Here is a 25,000-nt window from a genome sequence, read left to right on the forward strand (position 1 = left end):
AAGAGATCCTAAACAAACTTTTGGTGGCTGATAATGCTGTCATTCAGGAGGTAAGGCATGATCCTTGTTGATACGTGTTGTTTTAAGTGCTGGGTGTCGCGGAGACGAAGGCGGGCTTGTCATTCATGGCGAGTTTGACAGGGAAAGGAGGCGAACAAGAGTGGAGGGAGGCGCCGGGGTGGGCTTTCACGTGGTGAAGGAGGGACCGAGGCGGCCAGCTGGGTGGAGTTGCTCCAAGACCATGTTCAGATCTACGATAATGCCACCTTAGAGAGAGTCGGAATGGCTCTCGCGAAGCCTGATTACTTCGTGGCCGAGTCTAGGGAGGGTGTGAACTCTGACATTCCTTTAGGTGAATTTGGGAACGAGAATAGGTTATTCTCGGCTCGTATCTTGGGAAGTCTTTCCTTTATTCTTATAACAGGTTGTCATATCTGTCTCTCCTGTTCATTATATGAGCAGGTAACATCAATACCCAATGTGTAATCCTGCTTAAGAAAGAAAGATGGCCAGAGACCTCATGGTCTTACGAGTCCCTTTGGAGGTTGCACTGCTCATGCTAAAACAAAGACCCCACCATTAAATGCTCAACAGATAGCAGTAAGGTAGAGAACGGGTTTGCACTTTTGTTTACTGTTTAGGTTATGTGGTCTTTAGGGACTAATTATAGGTATAAGAGACTACCATGTATCTTCCAGTCTTAGCTCTTGAGAAACAAGGTAATCCAAGCAGTGAATAATCTGAATGCTCATGCAAATAAGGCCTGCCAAGGTATGGTTCCATAGGTAGGAATTATGTGGCCATATGCATCTTGCTTTGGGCGTGTCTCAACAGATGCAGTGACACCACTATTATCATTTGTGAGAGCTGGCACAGTTCAGATGTAATACATGGATCTGGCGCAAGGTAAACAGTGAACGGAATCAATAGCTAGATGAATTTAAAGACTTCTTCACTCTATGACATAATAGTGGGGGAAAAAATGGTAAAACAATGAGGTAAACAATATATATGAATAGATCAATGGATGCTAAAATACTTTTCATCTATGACACATGTCCACTGCAAATTGCAAATAAATTTCTTATGACATTATATACAATATTTCCAATATAATATGGCAGTTTTAAGTACTGGTCAGGATGCTCCAAGAATAATGTACTATGTATATTCTTGCACAGTAGAGCCAGAAATGAATCTTAATTTGACAGTAAACCACTAGGGAGGTGTGCATCCCTGGCATAATTCCTAGAGACAGTGTCACTTGGGTCCTCTGGGGTACATATGTGATAGCAAGTCACTGTGGGTGTTTTTTTTAACATCTGACTTAGAAGACATGAGTAAGATGAAACTATTTCTCAGATTTTTTTTTTTTTGTAATATGTCTTATAATTTGTTATTCTTACTTGAGAAAACCTTTTTATACCCTGTTTATGACTGACATAGGGAAGAGTCTCTTTTAATTTATTAATCTATGATTCCCATATGTTTACACTGTGAGTGATGAATCTTTGAAACTGATATCAGTTAATATATGAACAAAAATGAAAGCACTGGAAAGCAGAACCCACTTTCCCTCATGATCATTTTGTGTACAGTTTGTTCACCTCCCTTGCAATTTATTGTCTAATAGGAAGTTGTGAAAGCTCTATCATATCAGAATTTGAGAGAAGTTTGTTGGCCTTTGCAGAAGTGCTGAAGGTGTGATGGCCAAGTGATTGCATCATGACCACATCTAGCACTAGATTTTATTTATACAAGACCAAGCTTGCCAGGATGTACCTGACAACAGGGAGGGAAAATTTTTGTGTACTTTTTAAATCTACAATCTGTTCTCTTCAAGTATAATGTACCCTCTATCACACATAGCGCGAGTGCTTCAATCAGTAGACGTAATTGTAAACAACAGGAATCCTGCTCCTAAAATCTTTTTAGGCACATTTAGGCTTGCTCCAAAAAATAACTGCTCAATATTATCTAGCATGTGTTGAGACAATCACAGGTTATTGATCTTTATCACAAATGAGCCAGTGTTATTTATTATGATATTGATGATCATTTGAAAAGCTCTACATGCTTGGCCTAATCCTGTCATGACTATTTATATTTTCCAGAAACCACAAACTGTATTTCTTGAAATATCTAACCCATGATCTCTATTTGACTTTTGTAGACATATATGAATTGAATGGCTCGAGATTTATGTATACAAGTGCTAATCTGTACAAAATTGAAGACAATATACAGTGGCAGGACATGGAAATTTTTCCTCATGAGATAGCCTCTTAAACAGCTGTGGCCTATCTTTTAGTTTGTGAAGATTATTTTTATCAAATTTTTGGGTACCAAATATTTTTTTTTTTATGTTTTTAAAAACATTAATTTTTTCCTCCATTTTTGTGGTGCACGCTTGTGTGCCCACTCACAAACTTATGCACATACTTGTACATGCACACGCGCACACTTACACCTACACCTACACCTATGCACACACACCTACACCTACGCACACACACCTACACCTACGCGCACACACCTACACCTACGCGCGCACACCTACACCTACGCACACACACCTACACCTACGCACACACACCTACACCTACGCACACACACCTACACCTACGCACACACACCTACACCTACGCACACACACCTACACCTATGCGCACACACCTACACCTACGCACACACACCTACACCTACGCACACACACCTACACCTACGCACACACACCTACACCTACGCACACACCTACACCTACGCACACACACCTACACCTACGCACACACACCTACACCTACGCACACACACCTACACCTACGCACACACACCTACACCTACGCACACACACCTACACCTACGCACACACACCTACACCTACGCACACACACCTACGCACACACACACACACGCACACACACCTATGCACACCTGCATGCTTACACACACAATTTGGCAAACAGCCACACCCCTATGAGTATACTCCTTACTCTTTGCACACATTCACACATCGCTACACTCTTACACACGCACCTAAAGAAATGGTTGCATACATATTATTTGTCACCTTTTGACTCATTCACGCCTGAGCATATATTATTTTCACAAGACAAGAAAAATTTGTATAATCAAATGCTACTGCAATGAGTATATACCTATATAACTTTATGAAATGCGTATTTAGACGGAGAGATCATGTCGTGATTAGCCTTCATCTAGTGGGAGCAAAATATTCCCATCACGTGATATATCACCCATTTCATATGAGTTTAAAATCTTTAAAAAAGTCACCCCAAAATAAGGGAATCATTTTATATCCTAAATTTAACCCTTGCCGACGGTTGATAGATTTGCTTACCCAGGCTCCAGGATGGGTTTTATTTCTGAGTGAGGCAGCTTCAGCAACATACCTTGATTTTTCACACTCCCATTTTTGTGTTTTGTTTTTTGTGTGTTTTATTGTTTTTAGATTTATATCTGTCATATCACAGGCTCTATCAATTCTGCAGTTGACTAAAATTGTAGTTCAGGGTCCATGTCCGATAATTTTTTTCTTTATATTCAATATGATAGAAGTATTGTTGTTTTAGGGGAGGGCAAAATGCAACTTTATTTTTTCGTAATTGTGTGCTGTTACGAACGAATACAAAACTTAAAACCATCCAAAATGAAGATAACATGAAGAGGTAATGAAGAGGAAGAAAACTTGTGCTTTTGACAGTGAGTGCCACAATTAAAGGCATTCCTACTGGCACAGGGGCACATTGTAGGCATTGGGCATGATGTGAGTCACTTTCCTGCTCTCGTTCTGCCTGCACATCTTTCATCTGCGGTACTTTAGAGCAAGAGGTCTGCAACTTGCTATGTGCCATCACTCTATAGAGATAGTGCTTGCTAGAGACCATAGATGGGTGCCATTCAAGGCTCTCTCTCCTGCTGGTGCTAGAAGAAAGTGGTGCCATCTAGGTTTTGGATGTGAGTTGGAACCCATTTTGCTTAATATTACAACAGTTTAAATAATTATGACTGCAATTGTCAACATCACTCACTCATTACTCATAGTACAATAAAATAACCGTGATCCAAATTCCCCGAACGTCATGACGCCCATCGTCAGGCAAGAGCTCCTGCGTCACGCATCACCCGTCGTTAATTGGTTAAGATCATAATCACATTTTTCTATGGTTCTGACTATCTTTGTTTTCAATAGAGAACAGTGTAAAGCATTCACATGACTCCTACTTGGTCCCAACATTCATGTACCAAAACTTATAAGGGGGCTGGCCTTCTTGATAATGTTGTATTAGAATTTGGAAATCTATTACAAAACCTGTAGTTTTTCTTTCTTTCTTCACCCTATTAGATTGAACCTTTGTAGGCCTTTTTTTTTTTTTTCCAAAATACTTTACTCTCATGTCTTGTCCACTAAATTCATTGCCCAAATGTCACATGTGATGACATCTTGCCTATCCTTTGTTATGATACTCTCATTCCTATTACTGGTATGCCCATTGCAGTCTTGATTGGTGCATTAACTTCTTTTCAGTTTTAACCCATTCATGCCGGGGCTTATATTTGCGTAATGCCGCTCCTGCCAGCTAGATAACAAGCATGTTCAGACTAAGTGCAAGATCTCTCTTGCCCATTTCAATAAGTGATAATTGGAGGTTTTTATATTTGTTTACATGATTTGCATAAGTGAATGAAAATGTGTCCATAAATGAAACTCCTATGATTATGTGCATATGTAATGAGGTAAATCATGTGTTTTGAGGGAGAGATTATGACATTTTAGGACATCACCCAGAAAAAAACAAAATATTAGGTTTATGTGATAGAATGTCAACCAGTGCGTATGGGTTAACAAGGACTATTTTCCATTTTCAGTTATATACATTTATAAACTCATTGTTATATCACAAACTCATTTATTGTTAACTGACTGACCGTGACTAAGAAAACTATGTTGTTGTATATGACAAGATACCTATTTGAAGGGCACTTAGATAGGATTGATTACACATCACAATTACTGCATATACTTAATCACAAAACCTTCCCTTATGTTAACTAGGGGATATTTTCAGTTGGTGATGAATAATACTGTAAACAATAGTCTGAGTTTTGAAGGCAGTTGTGTAGCTGTTCACTTTATATCAACATTCCTCATGCTGAAGTGTAATATACAAATAAATTACAAGCGAATTTAAGTGGAAAAATGTTCAGGGAGTCATGTTTACCTGTTAGGTAATTAATAGTATTTTGCCATTATTTAATGTGGCTTTGTTAATTTTTATATTGCCAAGACTGTTGCTAAGTAGTATGCAAAATGATATCAAAATGGTATCACTCCCCCCAAGTCTTCCTTACCCAACATAACATTCTAGCTGGTACTCCATCTTAGGACAGGAAGTTGCCCACCAAGCCTGTCAACAATGTGGCATGAAAAATTCAGAGAAAGGAAACCTCTGGTTTACCACAAGGATGCCACATAAGCATCACTGGATACAAGAGGTTAAAGAGAAATTCAAGGATCATCTTGCACGCCAGTTACCTCATATGCCAATACATACATTACATTGTATAGACTATGTGATTTGCATCCAAACCCAGTGTCAGCAGACCTATACTTTTGGAAGTCTCATATGGGAAATTCAATGTGATAAATGTCAGTATATACTAATATTTCATACTTTCTAAACTATTCTGTCATCTGTGTATGATTGTTACTCAACCCATTTGTGCTTGACTTCTCAAAACAATGAAAAAAAAAAAAAAAAATGCTTCTCAGCATCCAAGAGGTGCAGCGTAGCATCGCACAAGGAGAGATCTCGCACATGGAAGATGTGTGCACGTGTTATCTTCACGGCTGGAGCAGCTTTAGGCAAAAATTGCCCCATCATAAAAGGGTTAAATTATTTGATGTATTATAGGAAAGGATTGTCTTCGGATGGCTTGCAGAATAAAGATATCAGTATAGTCAACTTGTAAGGAGAATTTTATTTAATGTTGAAATTAACCCATTGCGGACGGGTGTCATGACATACATGATGCAGGAGCTTTGGCCTGATGATGGGCGTCATGATGTACATGGCATTGGGGGATTTTGGATCACTGCTATTTTATGGCGCTATGAGTAAGAAGCGAGTGCTGATGACTATTGGAGCCAGAATTACTATAATTACCATAATATTAAGCAAACCTAACATCTAAAGCCTAGATGGCACCATTTTCTTCTAGCACCAATAGGTGAGAGAGCCATCCATGCTCTCCAGCAAGCATTATCTTTATAGAGTGGTGGCACACAGCAAGTTACCTCTTACTCTAAAGTATTGCTGATGAAGGATGTGCAGGCAGAGCAAGAAGAGGAAGGTGACACTAACCATGCCCAGTGTCTAAAATGTGCTCCTGTGCCAATAGGGATACCTTTTACTGTGGCATTCACAGTCATAAGCACAGTTTTCCTTTACATTTCATGTTATCTTCATTGCGTTTGATTACATGTTTCGTAATCATTCGTGACAGAACACAAATGCAAAAAAATAAAGTTGCTTTTTGTCCTACCGTGAAACAGCAATACTTCAATCACGCTGACAATAAAGAAAATAATGAGCTGATATGGATCATATACTACAATTGTAGTCAACAACAGTATTGATAGAACCTGTCATATGGCATAGTCTCTAAACTCAAAACACAAAAAATAAAACACAAAAATGGCTCTTATTCAGTCACTTATTGTAAGATTAGAATGGGAAAAGTCAGATGTGTGAAGCTGCCTTGCTCTGAAATAAAACCCAACCTGGAGACTGGGCAAGCAAAGCTATCCTCCGTCCACATGGTTTAATAACGGTAAATGTTAGAGGCATTCATACTGTCATAGCACTTCAATTTACAACTCTGGAAAACTTCAGGCAAGTATCAATTTAGAATCTTCAGATTCAAAGCATGGTGTCAAGCTAACAGGAATTGAACTTAGAGGATATGACTGTGTGGTAACACATGCTAAGAAAAGCGAGTTTTCTGACTATCTATTTACTCTTATATTACTTGTATGGAACTTGTTATAGATCTCTAAAACAAGGCCAACCCTACAGGAAGGTTGGGATTTGTTTATAATTTTTGATACATTTTAAGATAATTAGTTTTAACTAATTTTAATATTTGAACTTGAAATATGAAAAATTTGCGTCTCCCAAGACAAAATAGTCTTTTCTGGTGGCTAGCTAGTGGTTTACTTTATTGCCCCATAGAATATTTGTTGTATTATTCTTGTTGTGAGTTCTTTATTCATAGATATGTGCACTTGAACAGATTACTTTGTTATAGATATAGACTGCATATTTTAGCATATTATATATTATGCTATATTGGAGAGTGTAGTTTTGTTTTTCCTTTTTATTATTAACATGTTCAAAGTATATTTTTCACTATTGAAACCATATACTCTGTTGTTATTTCTGTATTACTTATTATAGATATTAAAAAGATTTGAAAAGGACAGATGGTTCAAGAGCATATCCCATAGAGAGTAACTACAATTGGATCATCTTTTATTTCAGGGCACCAAGGAGTTGGGGGAGGCTCTCAAGAATCCAGGAGTGGTGGGGGAACTATGTCGTGTCATGGGAACATCCACTGCCCCCCAGGTGCGGCAATATGCAGCTGTTATTTTGCGCAAACGACTGGGAAAGGGTCGCCACTGGACCAAGCTAGATGCAGATGTCAAAAATGGGTAAGAGATAGAAGAACTTAGACTTTTTTTCCTTAAAAATTGATATAATGGTAATGGAGGGGAGTTTTCTCTATATTGTACTAATATTGTTGAAATAAATAATTGCAGTGTTGCATTGTAAATTAGAGGACTCTCTTTCCCTGCCGTGAATGAAAGATTTGTTTTGAAGGAAAAAGGCAAATTAGTCCACATATCTATGTGCTCTTAATCAGTTCATAATTCTTGAGCCATGAAGATGGGAATGGTCTCAATTGGTTTAAAAGAGATTTTCCAGTGTTTGTACATTCTAAATTTACTGTAATTCAATCTTGCATTCATGTACAGCTCTCCAAAATTATCCTTTTTTATTCATATTCATCTTTACAAGTGAAATATTAAAAAAAAAAAAAAAAAAAAAAGGAGATTTTGTCTGAATAAAATTTGCTTCCTTATTAAAGTTAGTTTAATTAGGGTTGTAGGGTTTTAATTCCTTTTTCTTCTTTAACTCGATAACACCGGGTATGTTTCTGAGATGGCTGGTCCACTGTCTGGTCTATATTTGCAGTGAGTGTTCACCCCCTTCAGGACTATTTTGTGTATGTGGCTGTGACTGTCATACCAGAAATATCATTGCTCTGAACCTTTTGTTCTGGAATCTTGATCGTAGCTTGTAAACATGCCATCAGGCATGTATCAGTAATGGTTCATGAGGGTTTTACCTTTCAGGAAAAATATGATTGAGTTGTAGTTGATATGCAAACATGTAGAGAATTCAGAATATGAATATTTAGTGTCTGTATAAAAAAGAATCCAAGTACCTAATTAATATTTTCAATTAATTTCTCCTTAAGAAAGATGTTATTGTTTGTAAAGAACTGAGAAGGTAGTATTGGTGTCACTGGATACAAGAGGTTAAGGGTGTAAACTACCATCCTTCAAGAGTTTGTCAAAAATTTTACTTTTATTGGGAAAATTAAGTATCCATTAACCCATTCGCGCCGGTTGACGTGCTGACACGTGGTCGAAAAAAGCCCCGGACCCGGGTGACGTCCTGGCACGTGCTACATTTTCGGCCCGCGCGCCGGGAGGCCAGTAGCGACGTGCTGAAACGTCCGCATTAGAATGATAGATTATTCTTAGTACAATTCGATTTTCATACTTGATTTGTCTTAGCTACTTTAGTTTATCCTTCTAAATAGTAGAAAATGGGATATAACATAATATGAATGACGTCTCAGGTACATACGTAATCTTGATTACGGCATGGTGATTTCTGTTTCTGATTTGTTGAATATGATGATCTGAGTCGAAAGACTATCGTAAAATCAATTGTAATTGGCCGAGGAATAAAAAAAAAAAAAAAAAAAAAAATTATATAACATCTTTTTGTTGCCCCACTAAAAGAAAATGACACTTGAAAAAACATTGCTGTTACTTGCATTCACTTGTATGCACATGTATGGTTGTTCATATTCTCTTTCTTTTCGTTTAGGAAGAAAAAAAAAACTATGTTTGTTACCTCACTAGAAGAATGCTTCCACTTCCCATTGGTATTACAACATAGGAGTAAAGAATATGGAAAAAGTTCAATAGAATAACACTAAAAAAACAGTGCTATAACATCTTTTTCGACTGATATACATCCTCTGAACATAGCACTACTTTCTACACATGATTACACTTTAGACGCAATCACGCAAACCATAAGGATAGGGTGGGTGAAAAACGCTCTGCGAGCGTCAGAGCGACCGCGCGCAGCGGGAAAACACCCCGGCACGAACGGTTGCGCGCTTGAAATCTTCCCGGCGTTATCGGGAGTAGGCGAAATTCCGCCCCGGCGTGAATGGGTTAACAATAGAATAGCCAAGGGAAATACAGACACTTGAACTGGAATTTTCATGACCCTCCATTTGGCTCATTACATCTATTTACACAAGTTTTTCTGTTATTGTTGTCAGGCAAAACCTATGGAAACTGAGACTTGTGAATTATTTTATTGCATGTAATTTTATAGAAAAGGAATTGAAAAAAATGATAATTCTAAAATGCAGAATTTTTTTCTTTCTTTTTCCTAACATTTACTGGAGTGAATATACCTCTAGACCACTTAACCCAATAACAAGGTGATGACGGGGTGTCACACATGTGTAACGTCCCCTGAAAATCATTTATGCCAAGCGTCACACGTGCTGCGTGTGTCGTGTCACAGTACCCAGCATCACGATCCAAGCGATATTACTTAGGCATGGAGTAGGGAATTGCCAACTCTCGCTGGTTTCCGTTGGCATTGGGTAAAGTGTGGTGCACAGCAATAGATTTATTTTAGAAGACAAATTTGCTGAATTGAAGTTAGGTCTCTGGATTCTCTTTATACCTTTCCCCCTCTCTGTCTTTCAGAATAAAGGAGGGCGTTTTACAGGCTCTTATGCAGGAGCCTGAAAATGGTGTCCGGAATGCAATTGCTCAGTTTGTGGGAGTCATTGCCCGTCATGAATTGCCTGCAGGAAACTGGCCAGCACTACTACAGTTCATTCAACAGATGATCCAATCTCAAAACACTCAAGAGAGACAGGTAATTTTATTTTGTGATGAATCATACTATGCGACAATTGGGAGACCTTAGTCTGTGATTTGTGGGTGGATGGTAGCTTTTGTTGTCATTTAAGGAACTCTGAAATGTATCTGACCATGTTGTATGTGATCACTAGATTATGGTGTATGATTATAAGTTTATCTTCTCCTTGTGCTTAATGAAAGACTTTGCCTTTTTTCAGCTTGGTGTGTATGTAGTAAGTGTGGTTAGTGGTGTAGCAGGTGATCAGCTGTTGCCTCATCTGGGGCATTTGCTTACCCTGTTCTCCACCACTCTAGATGACACCACATCACCAACAGCCTTCCACACCATCCAAGCACTTACGAACTTTGCTCCTCTTGTTGGCCAAGAGAATATGGTAGGTAGTTTTATGAGCCTGCTGAGTTTTTATTTTTCTACATCATGCAATACTACCTAGTGAAAAGGAAAATTATATAATAAACTTTGTTCCACAAATTTTCAGACTGAATTCCAAGCTTTGCTACCAAAGGTTCTCGAAGCAGTCAAGGCTCTATTAACCCAGGATGAAGATCAAGCAGCAGAGGCAATGGAACTTTTTGATGTTCTTGCAGAGTGTGAGGTAGGGTACATTAATGAGAAAGTTGACTGATTTTGTACTCTTTTTTTTTGTATATTCACTGCTATATTTCAAGTTGGATACAGGTACAGATACTTTTTGTTACAGGTAGCTTTACTGGTGCCTCACTTGCGACCCGTAATCCAGTTGTGTTTGGATGTGACAAGTAACAGCGCCCTGGGAGAGAGTGTCAGAGTAAAGGCCATCACTTTCTTGGGATACATCACAAGACTCAAAAAGAAGGTAGGATTGTTGCACTATATTCATTCTTCTTACTGTCATCAACTGAACAAAAGTTTGTGGCATACTCTTATCTGGCAGGTTAACCCATTCACACGGGGGCTTGTATTTGTGTAATCCGCTCCTGCCGACTAGGTGATAGTGCATGCAGCGACTAATTGTCAGACCAATTCTGGCACGATGCTGTGGTGCACCTCTATAAGGAGAGGTTTTTGTATTTGTTTGCATTATTTTCATAAGCGAATAACTTTGTGCCTATACAAATGGAACTCCAATGATTATATACATCTGTAACAATGTAAAATATACATTTTGAGGGAGAAATCAAGACGTGGTAGGACATAACCTAACGGGAGCAAAATATTGGCATGACATAATATCACGTCACTCGGCACCCATAAGTCAATATGGCAATTTTTAGATTCTCGGTATGTAACAGGTTGATCCTTTTGTAGAAAGATTTTAATAGGCACATCTTCCTTTCAGTATATTGTGAAGAACAAGCTTGTGGCACCCCTGGTGACAGTGATGTTCAATGTGGCCTGCAGTGAAAATGGGGAAGAAGATTGTCTTGGATTCTTCGGTGGAGAGGATGGGGAAGGTGGAAGTCCCATGCATGCAGCAGCTCAGACTTTGGATGCTTGTGCCTTACACCTTCCTCCAGATAAGCTCCTCCCTTCTCTGATGGGGCTTGTGGAACCTGCTCTCAAAAGTGGAAACCCACATCAGGTACAGTGATTTCCATATTTAGTGTTCAGTAATTCTTCATTTCTTGTATATTTTTTTTTCTTGGTGTTATTTCATCTTTTAATTTTGTTTTTTATCTCTCTTAGGTGAAAGGAGCCTATCTTGCTCTTGCCATGGTTGCAGAGGGTTGCTCTGACACATTAAGATTGAAACACCTGCATCCCCTTTTACAATGCATCTGTCATGGTATTACCAACGAAAATCAGGTATAGTAGTTTCAAAACCTATGATTGTCTTTTTTGTCTGAAAAAGTGTTGATCTTTATATTTATTTTTTACCTGGAGAAGAAGACATGTGGTGTGATGGTAAAATAAATGTAAATATACAAGTGTAATTGTAAATTTTTGCAATGGAAAAATAGTGACAATAATGTCTTGTATAATTTATTTTGGTAAGTATACTAAGGCTTTAGAATTACAAAAATTAAATGTGTGCTTTAACATCTCTCGTTTTCAGTTGGTACGCAACAGTGCTCTCTTTGCTCTTGGTCAGTTTGCGGAACATCTGCAACCTGACATTAGCAAGTATCATGCTGAACTTCTTCCTGTTCTCTTCCAATATTTAACACAGGTTGGTATGCAACTAGGTTCACTTAAGCTTGTTTTAATTTTAACTTTTGCTTGTGTAGATATGAATGTTTCTCCCTGATGCAGATATTGGGTAAGGGGATGTTCAAGAATTGCCTGGTTACAATACATTACCCTTATGAATACCATACTTTATTTTGCAGACTTGCATAGTTGTTGGCAGTGGTGGAAGTGACCCACCAGGTGTTGATCGCATGTTCTATGCCCTTGAAGTATTTTGTGAAAATCTTGAGGCAGAGTTACTTCCACATCTCCCATCACTTATGGAGAGGCTCCTTGCGGTGCTAGCTGCTCCAACTTCTGTTCACATGAAGGAATTGGCCATAAGTGCCATTGGTGCCACTGGTTAGTTTTTTATGTTGTTTTTTAGTGAAATATAAGATATTTGTGTGAATGAGGCAATTTGAAACATGCCAAAAATCGTATGTAGAATAGATGTGTTCTGATTTTTCAATTTAATAGGTTGTAAAGCCTATGATTTACGATTATAATCCGTAATTGTTTATGCATGATTGAAATATAGCTACTTTTCTTACCAAAGTCGCATTTCAGTTTTCACCAGAGCCCACTTTTGTGTGTGTGTGTGTGTGACCTTCCTCCTATATATCTCCCTTTCCCCCCTCTCATATCCTCCTTCCTCTCTCCTCTTTTGCCCCTTCTTTTCTATTCAGATTCTAACCTTGTTCATTTTTATTTCAGCAAATGCAGCAAAAGAACATATGGCTCCCTATTTCCAACAAATTGTAGAAATGTTGAAAGGCTACTTGACAGAAGACCAAACAGAGGAAACTATGACACTGCAAGTTCAGTCCATAGGTATGTAAGCATTACATTTGGATGAAGTTAATGTGCATCTTGGTTTTCACAAACCTGTTAATAGGCTTAATTATCGATTACTTTTTACTTTACAACTTGTTTTACATTGAGTTATATAAGCTTTCGCCATCAGTTAAGGTGCTGTAATGGTTGTCATACATGTAATAAGGGACATGTACCAGAGGATAAAAAACAAAAGAGAATACATATTTGTTACAACAAATTCTCTGCTTCATTTTGCAGTTTTAGTTGTTCTTACACCAACTTTTTTTTCTTCTTTTTCTCCTGTATTTTCTTGAGACAGCCATATTTTGAAATGAGTAACTTCACACAACAGGAAAACATGTCAATGTATTTTTTGTTTATGACTTACTTTGAACATATTTAGGGCTCAGTATAAGGGGGGGAGAGGAAGAAATCTTAAATAATTAACCCTTAAAAAATGCAAGGCAGAAAATGTATATTTCATTGACTTATCAAATACAGACCACACAGCAGAGCATCAAAGTTGAAAAACTATTGCAAATAACACGTATTAATAAAGATAAGATATGTCACAGAAAACTTTGAAATGTTCATTTAGATCTGTAAATAATTAAAAAAAAAAATAAATACAAAAATAAACTATAAGTCTACTACACTGCATGTCGCATAAGAGTATGGTGCCTGCATGAAATATGCCATACATTTCATTCATAAGAAAGGAAAACAAAAGTAGAAACAGAGAACCAAGGAGCTTAGATATGGGACCTGATACAGTGGGTGTGGCTGGAGGAAACTTGCCAAACAAATATTAGTAGATGCTCCATACATCCCATTCATAAAGAAAAAATTAGAAAAAATCCTGTCAATTTCTGACAGGCCATCCACACTCGTAGACTGACCCACCTGACCAAGTTTATGCTGGATAGGACTTAATGTTAACCCATTGATGCCAGGGTTTATATTTGTGTAAAGCTGCTCCCACTGGTTAGATAACAAGCAAACGTAGTGACTTAGTGCAAGATCTCACCCAGCACGATGCTGCTGTAAATCTATGAGCACTTTTAACCCACCCACATCAACAGAGATGATAATAGTTTTTTGTATTTGTTTACATTATTTTCATAATTGAATAAGAATGTGTCTAGACAAATGGAACTCATATGATTATATATAGGTAATGATTTAAAATGTATGTTATAAAGGAGAGATCATATGATGTTGCCCAGTGCCAATGGCTCAGATGGCTCTGGCTCTGGTCGCAGCCAACTACTGCACGCACAATCGTCCAGCGTCAGTTGGGATATCGCATCACCGGCATTAATGAGTTAAACTGATTCTGCCTTTATCTATTTAGCAATTATAATGTTAAGCAGCTCTCAAACTGTATTTTATATTCTATTATACACCATACAATAATTGAAAAATTATACTGTCCACATTGAGCATCACATTGAATAGGTTCATTTGGAAGAGATATAATCAAATTATTGTATCAGATAAAATAAGTAGAATTTTAAAAAATTATGCTGTTACCCATCAGTAAGTAAAGTATAAGATATGTCATTGTTGTGGAAAAGTAATGAATTCATCAATTTCAAATCAATGAAGTGCAAGTTCTGGTTCTGGATAGAGAAGCAGTACCGGTCTTCAATATTTTGAAATTCTCAGGCATTTTCTAACAACCGTTTTATGTCCTGCTAATAAGTAAATTTTTTTTTCTAAACTTTCTTCTATCTTTCTTGTTTACCATTTATGGATGGATGCTCTCTAGATACGAAGATTAAAAATCTTTATGATTTAAGGTAATGCTGTTGTCTCTATTTCTAAAATTTGATATGCATTGTTTCACAGACACTCTAGGACAACTGGCACGATGCATGGGTGTAGAAAATTTCTCAGTATATGCCCCAGATTGTGTTGCTCTGGGCCTAGGGCTCATGGAACGCAAAGATGATCCAGATGTACGAAAAACTTGTTATTTACTCTTTGCGTCTTTGGCATCTGTAATGAAAGGTGATATGGCTCCACACCTGCCCAAAGTTATGAAATGTATGATGATGTCCCTGAGAAGCACTGATGGGGTTGTGGTAAGTAGCCTTAGCTGTTTTCCTGTGAATATCCTGTAGCTCTTATTATGTATCTCTACCCATCTCAATAAATAATTTTTGACTGATATACATGTGAAGACTTTTAAATGTTTCACGAACATCTTAAAAGCGTGAAAGATATTGACACATCTTTTGCTGTAGACCCACTTTAAGGATGATGAAGGTGGATTGCCAACAACCATTGAAGGCTTGAGTGACTCTGAAGATGAGGAAGGTGAGGTTGACCTGTTGGCCAATGATGAACCAGAAGACGAAGATGTGGCAGGGTATTCCGTGGAAAATGCCTTCCTTGAGGAGAAGGAGGATACTTGTGTTGCTCTTCGGGAACTTTCCCTACACTGCGGGTAAGAAGAAAGCTTGAAAATATGTGTAAAGTAGTTCCTGTAGGATATAAGTATCTGATGTAAAGCCCCATAGATAGGTTATATTTCCCTCTGCACTTTGAGGATTGTAAGGATTTGCTCATTTATTTTTGATCAAATGGCTTTCAGGGATTCATTCCTGCCATACACTGATACCTGTGGAGAGGAAGTTTACAAGATGTTGAATTATCCGAGTGAGGATGTACGCCAAGCAGCAGTTGGTGCAATGGCACAGTTTGTTAACAGCCTTGCCAAGAGCTCAGCGCCAGAAGCAGCAGAAGGTAAAATGCAGCATGTGTCATAGTTGAGGTTAATGTGTTTAAATGATATCCATTTTTGTAGCTGTGATCTAGAATTTTACACATACATTATCAAATTTGATTTTGTTTTGTATGAATATTAGGCAAAAGTTGCTCTTCATGATTGCCAACCAGTCAGTTTTGTCTACAAATAAATTTGTACTTTGGACTCCTCTTGAGTACTCTTGTTAACCCATTTCCGACAGGGCTAATTTGGCTTTAAATGGCTGAAATGCCAGGACATTCAAACACATAAGCCTAACACGTCAGGATTCTTGGTCGCACTAGCTGCGAGCGAGTGCTGTGCACCCGGCGTGCCGGCCTGGGCAAAATAACTCATCCACGGCGTCTGGCCCAAAAACCACTAGAAATGATATTTAGTCACCCATCGTTAACGGGTTAACCAATTAACGCCAGTTGACAAGATATCACATTGAGTGGTGGCAGTACCAAGGACAAGATATTTTGTCATGGCTTTTCTTCTGGCCGGCACACCAGGCTGTGACCGGAGCAGACAAATAGCCTTAGACATTAGGTTTATGCTTTTGAAATACCCTGGCATTTAGACCATTTGGAGCTAAAACTGTCCTGTCGGTAATGGGTTAAAAGGATATATTTTCATAGTTTTCATTTTATTTTATTTTATTAAGGTTTCAAGAAGTGGATTCAAGTATTGATTCCCAAGTTGTCGGAGCTGATCCGTACTGATGAAGAACGTTCTGTTGTGATGGCTTGCTTGGAAGCCTATGCAGAGGTTTTAAAGGAGGCTGGAGCACCTGTTCTTGTTCCTCCGGGTCATCTGGAGGCTATTATCAACTGTGTGAAGGATGTTATGCTCAAGAAGGTAATACAATTTTATAGTTCTTTGTATGTACAAATGTATTTGCTTTTTTTGAAGTCTTCCCTTGACTAAGAATGGATGATTATTACCATCCTTATTGTGTGCAATAATAGCAACAACTAAAAGATTGGGTAATTTCTATTATTATTATTATTGTTATCATCATCATCATCATCATCCTCATTATTATTAAAAAGAAATGCATGCTGAGCATTGATCAATGAAGAAAAAACTGTGTAATGCCATGTAAGTTTAATGAAAGGGTAAAGGTACATGACCTTAAACTCTCTACGGCTCATTTGGAAATCTGGACATATGACTGAATTCTATACTGCAAATGCTGTATGTTGCAGTTGTTGTTTAACCCATCTATGAAGGGTATGTTTCAGGGGGTTGGATTTTGTTTTGTTTTGTTGAAGTTACATAAGTACATCTTATCTTTTTTGATACCTAACTAAAAGATTGCTTCCACTCTCCATGGTATTATCACATAGAAGTGAAGAATATAGGCAAAATTCAATAAAATAACACTAGAAAGGCTTTGCTGTAACATGATTTTCAACTAAAATAATTCCTCTGAACATGGCAATATTTTTACATGCCTTTACATTGTAGACCCAGTCATGCAAACCATAAGGATAGGGTGGGTGAAAAACAGGTTCAGACCGGCCTTGCACAGTAGGAAAACACAAAAAATACGTCCCGTCATGAATGGGTTAATAATGAAGCATCTTAAAGTAAGCTAATAGGATATAATGTGGAAATGTTTTAATATTTTCAGACTATGTGTCAAGACATGGCAGATGAAGCTAGTAGTGAAGATGAAGGTGAAGCAGAACATGATGAAATGTTGGTGGAATATGCTGGTGAAGTTGTACCAAGTCTGGGAAAGGCCATGCCACAGGCAGACTTTGCAACACAGTTTGCTCAGTTGCTGCCTCTCTTTGCCAATAAAACTGTAAGTATTGTAAAATACTGATTTTCATGCTCATAACATGTATGTTGAAGATATTTTTATTTTTTAATAAATATTGGCAGATTTAGCAATAGGACTAAGTTATCTATATCACTTTTTCAGAAAAAGAGTTGCAGTGTTGCTGAGAGATCATTCAGCTTAGGAACATTAGCAGAAGCTGTAGAAGCTCTAGGCTCAGCCAGTGGACAGTTTGTGCCCCAGTTGCTACCTCTGTTTCAACAGGGTGCTGCGGACGAAGATGATGAAGTTCGCACAAATGCAATCTATGGCCTAGGAGTGCTTGGCCAACATGGTATATATTGAAATTGCAAGTTGTATGAGAATAATTGTCAGTTATACTCTGTTATTTAGGATTTATGACCTGAAAGGATAATGTAATAATGAGGCATAATCCAATTTTTTTTCTTGCCAATAGGTGGTGAGGCCATAACTGGACATTACAACAACATTCTTGCAACTTTGTCTGCAGCTCTAAGTAAAGAGACCTTTCCCAGAGCATTAGACAATATTTGTGGGGCTGTTGCTAGACTTATTTCTACAAGCCCAACCAATGTACCCTTAGAGCAGGTGAGTCAGAAAGGTTGTGTAAATGTAGTTAGTGAGGTAATGTGTGTGTGTGTGTTTGTGTGTGTAAGATATATGGTTTTTATTTTTTCGATTATCCAGATAATTTATTACACATGTTTAATTTTGTGAACCTTTTTCTTGCATAGGTATTCCCTGTGGTCCTTGGTTGTCTACCTCTGAGGGAAGATTTTGCAGAGAATCCAACCGTTTTCGAGTGCTTCCTGGTGCTATATCGCATGCAGCACCCGTTGCTGGCACAGAACCTGGTGCCCATCTTGAGACTTGCATCTCTTATCTACACTACGAAGCAAGCTGATGAGAGTAAGTTCTTTTTCTAATACACATAGAGAGAGATAGATGAATGTGATCATTTAATTTGTATGATGATAAGAAATATAAATGAAACAGATGAGATATGAAACATCCATTGAAAAGTTATTTATATTGTAACTTTTGGCTAAATTTATTACCAGTAAAGCAAGAAAATAAACAGAGATAAAACCCAAGATTATTGAGTTATGTCAAAGTATAATATAGATATGTAAAGATGTTTAGCTGAAATTTTCTGTAAATTCATAGGCTCTTTTGTTTTTCTAACTTCTAAGCTTTTTAACCTCTTTAAAGTAGGATTGAATCCTCATCTCAGGATACAATAAGTGAGATCTAGTTTATTGCATATATTTTTTTTTTCCCTGATCTTCAATCTAGATTTCAGTAAATGTACATGAGAAGATCAATATTCATACTTTGTGATTTTCAGAGACAAATCATCTGGTCCAAGAATTTGTGGCGAGTGTCAATAGGGATTTCCCAGATCAAGTTTCTTCCCTTGCACAAAATTTGGAACCTGAACTAAAAGCAAGACTTGAGGCAGCAGCTGCTGCAGGTGCCACCCTTGTTGCATCACCACCAACTTAAATACAGATGAACACCTCCGACCATTTTCTCCCAAATAACTAAAATTTATGCTATGAGATTCTAGCACATCCCAGCTGTGTTAGGATTTGACAAGATTTTAGCTATACTTAACATGTTCAGTCTAGCTTTTGTGCTTTTGTATTTGGTATTGCTTATAGAAAAGATCTGCAACCCATATTAATCATATGAGCTTGAAGAGTTGTTTCTACTATTTGGCATCAGTCCTACAAATTTGCAATGATTATAGTAGCTTTTAATACTCCAGGTATCTTATATAGGCATGGGAGAGTGAAAAGTGACAGTTTGTAACCTTCAGCATACTCTGATGTTGGTCCCTACAACTGCAGTTTTTCTATATCTGGGAGGAAAAATAGAGAACTGGATGGTGCATGGCTTTCCTAGCACAGACTGTAATATTTGTCCAAATTGTATTTCAGTTTTTTTCTATTGATTTTTTTTTCTTTCTTTTTTCTTTTGATATGTGCTACTTGTATAAAAGCCGCGATTTTTCAAACAGTCAAGTCACTTTTTAAGACTGCCAGCACTACCAAATGTCCTAGTAACCAGATATTGGATTGTGAATTTGTTTGATGTGACAACACTACTTAATTATTTTGTAATGCACATCACTTTGGTGTAATGTGTATGGATCAAAATTCAGCATGTTGATTTCTGATGTGCACGAGAATTGTGTCCATAGTTGCAGGTGTTTTAAGAGTAGAACAATTAAGGTGTACTTGAATTCTTCTCTTTGTTGTAAAGGGGAAAGTTATGCAGCTATGAGGTTGTTGTTTTATTGTGCAATTCTAGTTTAGAACTATATGTACAACATTAATTCAGTATAGTTTTGCCTGTTGACAGAGTATTATATTTTATTTTAAACTCAAAGAAGCTTCCATGTTGGTTAAATTATAAAAGTTTAGGTAATGAAGCTAAGTTGTAAGTATACTGTTCAAAAATAGAATCAGTATATGGGATGCAGAATAAAATATTTGTTACATATCTTAAAGACTAGTTCTTTATTTTTGACAGAAGTAGAATGTTGTAAAACATTACTTGAAAGTAATGCATATTTTGTTATTTGCAGACGCTCCTATGGGAGAACTTTATCTAAGATCAAATCAATTTGAATTCAGCCAGTGACTGTGTTCATTCAGGAAGCTGCTTGTGTGGAGGGTAGGGCACTCATTTATGGGTGCTGAAAAATAGTTACATGTGATAAATGTGAAGTGCTCTATTTTTTGACATTCAGAATAACTTGGTGGCCAGCATAAAGATTAAGAGATCTGTCCCATATTAAGCTTAGTTTTAATGTATACGTCGCTCACACGTGAAGTTTGTCTTTCATAAGTTTGAGAAAGTACATTTTCAAGATTAATTTTTTATAGGACGTGTTCTGAAAACTTCTAATTTTAGAATGATAGTTTGTACTTTTATATTCAGCTAAAAATTATGTAACTATTGAGGATTTCAAAATTTAGAATACTGCCTAGATCAGAAGTGATAATTTGTATTATTGCATAGCATAAAGTCTTGGTTCATTTGTATGGCAAAAAATATTAATATAAACACAGACCAATGTGACAAGAAAACGAGTTGCAGCTTTAATATCTAGTTCTGTTCTGCAGATACTACCCAACTGAGCAATTGTGGTGACAGATCATTCACGAAGTCATTTGATATTAGAGCATTTACATAAACTTCCTTCCAGTAATGAAATTATAACAGGAGGTTCAGTTGAAATCTCAAATCTTGTTGATATTTCAGTGGTACGCATTATGATTCTAGTCTCCTGTTTCAAGGACTTGCAATATTTGTAATTTGATGCATTTTGTAATCTGTGAGAGGAATAGCAAGTTACGAGATTTGGAGTAGTATATTCTCAATGTATCTTTCCACATTTGTATGCTTTTAGTTAGAACATATACTATTTTTGTACAATGTTAAGTGCCTTGTATAAGTCTGATGCAGTGACATTGTCAGCTTAACTTGGTTTCTTAAGAAGTGGGATGCTGATGAAATAAATAAATGCCTTGCTGTTTGGTCGAGTTTCTTTTTCATTGAATAATATTTAAGGGATATCACAAACACATTATGGAGAAGTTATTTATTGTATAAAATTCTGTACAAGAATAAATGACTGGGTTATATCTCCCATGTTTTATTATTTTTGTGTGTGAAAGACCAGGGTTACTAGATGTCCTTTTGAAAGTAGATAAACTAGTTGTAATGCAAGTAAATTATTGAAATTTGCTCTACAGGCCCAAATAAATTTCCGCAAATACAATCTCAATTTAAATTTTCATGGTCAAACATTAAATTTATTGGATAGCAATACCAAATAGTAAATTGTTGTGAAAGCAAAACAAATGGACATAATTCTTTACAAATATTGGACACAGGTCTTTGCACCTTTGAGAAGTGAATTATTGAAAATCTAAAATCTGGGAAGCAAAGTGTGTATGTGTAATTTTTAAAGGTTTCCTGAGGTCTCGGATGATAAAATTATGGTACAAGTTCAAAGTAATCCAGGTCTTAACAGCTGAGGCCCTGAAGAAAGTCAAACTTCATGCTGCTGAATATTAATGCCATTGGAACTTGTATATAAAGAACAATTCAAAATCCAGACTTCATTACTTTTAAGAATCCACTTTTTAATTTTTTTTTAAATATAGACAATGTCCATGAATACAAACCAAAAATTTTATAAGCTGAAAGCATATTCTTGCAGCAAGATGCTAAAGTGCATTCTCTATTCTTTTACTTAGTAATTTCTCTTATGAAATTTAAGGCAAGCCCACCAAAAACCTTTTCCTCAAAATTTTAGCAAATTGTTAAGTCTTCTATCACACATGAAAAAGGCCTAATTCTTTAAACATTGTATACTTGAAAAGCCAAACCATCATAACTGATGTAACTTCCAGAGATTATTGGCACTTGTAATTTAGCCATGTACACAAACATCAATCACTCGGCACATGTTACATTCAGTTGGTTAAATATAGAAAAGTTTAATTATTGAAAAAGCATCACTGGAAAACAAGAGAAATGCCTTCTAAAGAATGCTGCTTTTTTCTGGCTGCTACTATTACATTTATCACTCAGTTTGGGTATATGGATTTAGCTGGTTTCATAATTCTTTAAATCTCACTTGACTTGAATTGACCCCAATAATAATTATTTGGAGCTATCCACAGCAAAGTGTAATATTAACTCAAATCATCTCTGTACATTTATCACTTCTCTGTTGAATTCTGAATTATTATATGGATACCACAACTTCATTCCTCAGTTCTGATCCAATATTTAAGACATTAATTTGGCAAGCCTCTGCAGGAAGATTACACTTACACACTGATATGATAAAATGAAATTTAATCTGTATTGTACATACATTCACAGATGGAAAATTGCAAACAATTAAGGAGTGAATATTGATATTTATAGCTATAGTAATATAAATCATCTCCCTCCCATTTCTTGACTCTGCAAACGGCAGATACAAGTCTACACAGCTCTACTAATGAACAGGCACATCTTGAGTTACAATTTACAAGAGAAAGGAATGCCACAATAGAAAATCAGCAATAAGAAGCAATAAGCACTGGAGCTTTTGCCATTCAGGAAGTCTACCCTAATTTCTTGCCCATTCTGCAACCTTACTGTAAGGATGGAAAGATCTTTCAAAATTTTCAGATAAATGCTTTGGTTTACATAAATACATAGCCACATAAACTTGAAACTGAAATAAATCTGATGAGATTGATTTTTATAGCAAAAATAAAAAAACTAGGGAAAACTTTGGCAGAAGCTGAAAAATGCCCAGGGCTTTGCGAATCCAGTTTATGGCAGGAGAACGCTGACAGAACAAAGAAGGATAAGGTTTAAAACTGGCCACACTGATCAAGTATAAATATACACTGTACAACTAAAACCACCAAACACTTGTAGGAAGAAAAATACAAGGAAATTATATATATTTATATATATATATATAAAAGTTTAGAATGTATCAGAATGGTCCCTGCTTCCTTCTGTTAACAACCTCCTGCCTGTATCTAGAACTCAAATTAAATCCAAGTCATCATGAATATCAGATATACTTAGAAGTTCCAAATCATACAGAACACATTTCTACAAGCAAACTTCAAATATATCCTTTGCAGATGAATGTAATAAGCTATGATGAAAAAGGAAATGACAAACTTTGGCATTCTGTTGCCTGTGTAATAAAATATTTCTACAGATAAAAAGCTTTCAGAATAAAAGTCATACCATTAAGAGAAATTCTTCTCAAGGTTTATCTGTTCTTAGCTAGACAACTAAGACCAACAACTCCAAGAATAAGAACTCTCCATGTCACTCGGTTGAGCTAATGCAGTGAAGCATTCATGTCTTCACATCTACATTTGTGACAAATACAGAGTAAAAAGTCAGAGGTACATCACTGCTGTTACACATATTTAAAAGGTAAACACAATTAAGGACTCAAGACATGTTTTCTGGTTGCCACATGCTGCTATCTTAAAATTAAAATGCTAGCTTCAATATCCCACTCAAAATCACATCCATGATAAAGAAAAGAAAAGAAATCAATTCATTCCTCATATTCCATACATACACTTTCAGGAAGAAATAATAATCACGATTGTCACTCAAAGAAGCAGAACATCTGACTGGTAAACATGCCCACAACACCAACAGTAATCACTGGCCCAAATAACACATGGCACACAAAGTCCATACAATTTGTGCACATTTCCAAGTAGAGAAAAATACATAGTTGGAAAAGAAATCTTGGTACCATGTACCATTGTGCAGTGTGGCTGGAGTCCAATTGTGCACACCAAATTCTAGCTGAATTTAACATTTAATCATGTCTTTATGCTTGCAATAAATTTTCTTTTCAGCTCATTCAGAAAAAAATAAACTGGCTATTGTGTCCAAGCAGTATAATAATACTTTGGTGTGAACTATCCACAGGGGAATGTAATGGGCAGGGCCAATAGCCAGGTTTCTTGCCCCTCCGGCTCGTCTGAGCATGAGGCTCCGAATATATGGCTTGCTAACAACCACCCGTGTATTTACAGAAGATACTTTAGAAGAGCCCACAGTCCTTAAGATTGTGTTTTATGATTACATCTGTTACAGCATCAAACACAAACTGGAAAAAAGGAAAAGATAAATCATCAAAATGTGAAAACTATATATTATCTAGAATGTTGAAATCAGATTACAACTCTGATCTCACTTTCATTTCTTCTTTCACTTATTCCATGTTGTTCTTAGATCAAAAACATTACTTATACAAATGTTATATGTGACATGAATATCCATAATAATGTAAATATTCCCATTTCATACCTGTATGTTGGTGGTGTCAGTTGCACACGTAAAATGAGTATAAATTTCTTTCTGGTCCTTCCTCTTGTTAAGATTCTCAAATTTCATGCGAATATAATTTGCTGCCTCATCGTAGGTGTTGCTCCCTGTTTGGGTATAATCTTCATGAGTCTTTACATCACTAACATATTCAGAGAAAATTACAGGAAAACATTGCTTTCTAAAGACAATAAGTATAAACTGCAATATTCATCATGCAAAGAATTTTTTTTACATAGGTTTATTTTTAGTACTAATTTGCATTCTTCTCTCTTTGCTTTCAAA

At 36.7% G+C, this 25,000-nt stretch overlaps 2 protein-coding genes across 10 annotated transcripts in view; one reads left to right on the plus strand and one right to left on the minus strand.

Moving 5' to 3' along the window:
* LOC122260014 (importin-4) overlaps window positions 1–21,375 on the plus strand; it is a 33,792-nt gene extending 12,417 nt beyond the window's left edge. For both annotated transcript variants that reach the window (XM_086539722.1, XM_086539721.1), the window contains exons 2-21: window positions 1–50; window positions 7,566–7,738; window positions 10,115–10,289; window positions 10,492–10,668; window positions 10,774–10,890; window positions 10,996–11,130; window positions 11,614–11,856; window positions 11,961–12,080; window positions 12,331–12,444; window positions 12,605–12,806; window positions 13,161–13,277; window positions 15,114–15,349; window positions 15,512–15,714; window positions 15,862–16,013; window positions 16,682–16,875; window positions 17,654–17,830; window positions 17,951–18,140; window positions 18,264–18,415; window positions 18,562–18,736; window positions 19,176–21,375. The exon at window positions 1–50 is cut by the window's left edge and continues 151 nt beyond it. In XM_086539722.1, the coding sequence (XP_086395848.1) occupies window positions 1–50; window positions 7,566–7,738; window positions 10,115–10,289; window positions 10,492–10,668; window positions 10,774–10,890; window positions 10,996–11,130; window positions 11,614–11,856; window positions 11,961–12,080; window positions 12,331–12,444; window positions 12,605–12,806; window positions 13,161–13,277; window positions 15,114–15,349; window positions 15,512–15,714; window positions 15,862–16,013; window positions 16,682–16,875; window positions 17,654–17,830; window positions 17,951–18,140; window positions 18,264–18,415; window positions 18,562–18,736; window positions 19,176–19,333 (3,260 nt within the window). In that variant the 3' untranslated portion in view covers window positions 19,334–21,375. The remainder of the gene's footprint in view (window positions 51–7,565; window positions 7,739–10,114; window positions 10,290–10,491; window positions 10,669–10,773; window positions 10,891–10,995; window positions 11,131–11,613; window positions 11,857–11,960; window positions 12,081–12,330; window positions 12,445–12,604; window positions 12,807–13,160; window positions 13,278–15,113; window positions 15,350–15,511; window positions 15,715–15,861; window positions 16,014–16,681; window positions 16,876–17,653; window positions 17,831–17,950; window positions 18,141–18,263; window positions 18,416–18,561; window positions 18,737–19,175) is intronic.
* A 50-nt stretch (window positions 21,376–21,425) lies between these two features.
* Window positions 21,426–25,000, minus strand: part of Galphai (G protein alpha i subunit) — a 60,860-nt gene continuing 57,285 nt past the window's right edge. For all 8 annotated transcript variants that reach the window (XM_043025253.2, XM_043025272.2, XM_043025244.2 and 5 more), the window contains 2 exons: window positions 24,698–24,822; window positions 21,426–24,497 (listed from right to left, as the gene is read on the minus strand). In XM_043025253.2, coding sequence (XP_042881187.1) covers window positions 24,432–24,497; window positions 24,698–24,822 — 191 coding nt within the window. In that variant the 3' untranslated portion in view covers window positions 21,426–24,431. The remainder of the gene's footprint in view (window positions 24,498–24,697; window positions 24,823–25,000) is intronic.

The sequence above is a fragment of the Penaeus japonicus genome, unplaced genomic scaffold, assembly GCF_977035675.1.
Source record: "Penaeus japonicus unplaced genomic scaffold, GWHDUDI00000001_assembly GWHDUDI00000009, whole genome shotgun sequence".
Taxonomy (NCBI): domain Eukaryota; kingdom Metazoa; phylum Arthropoda; class Malacostraca; order Decapoda; family Penaeidae; genus Penaeus; species Penaeus japonicus.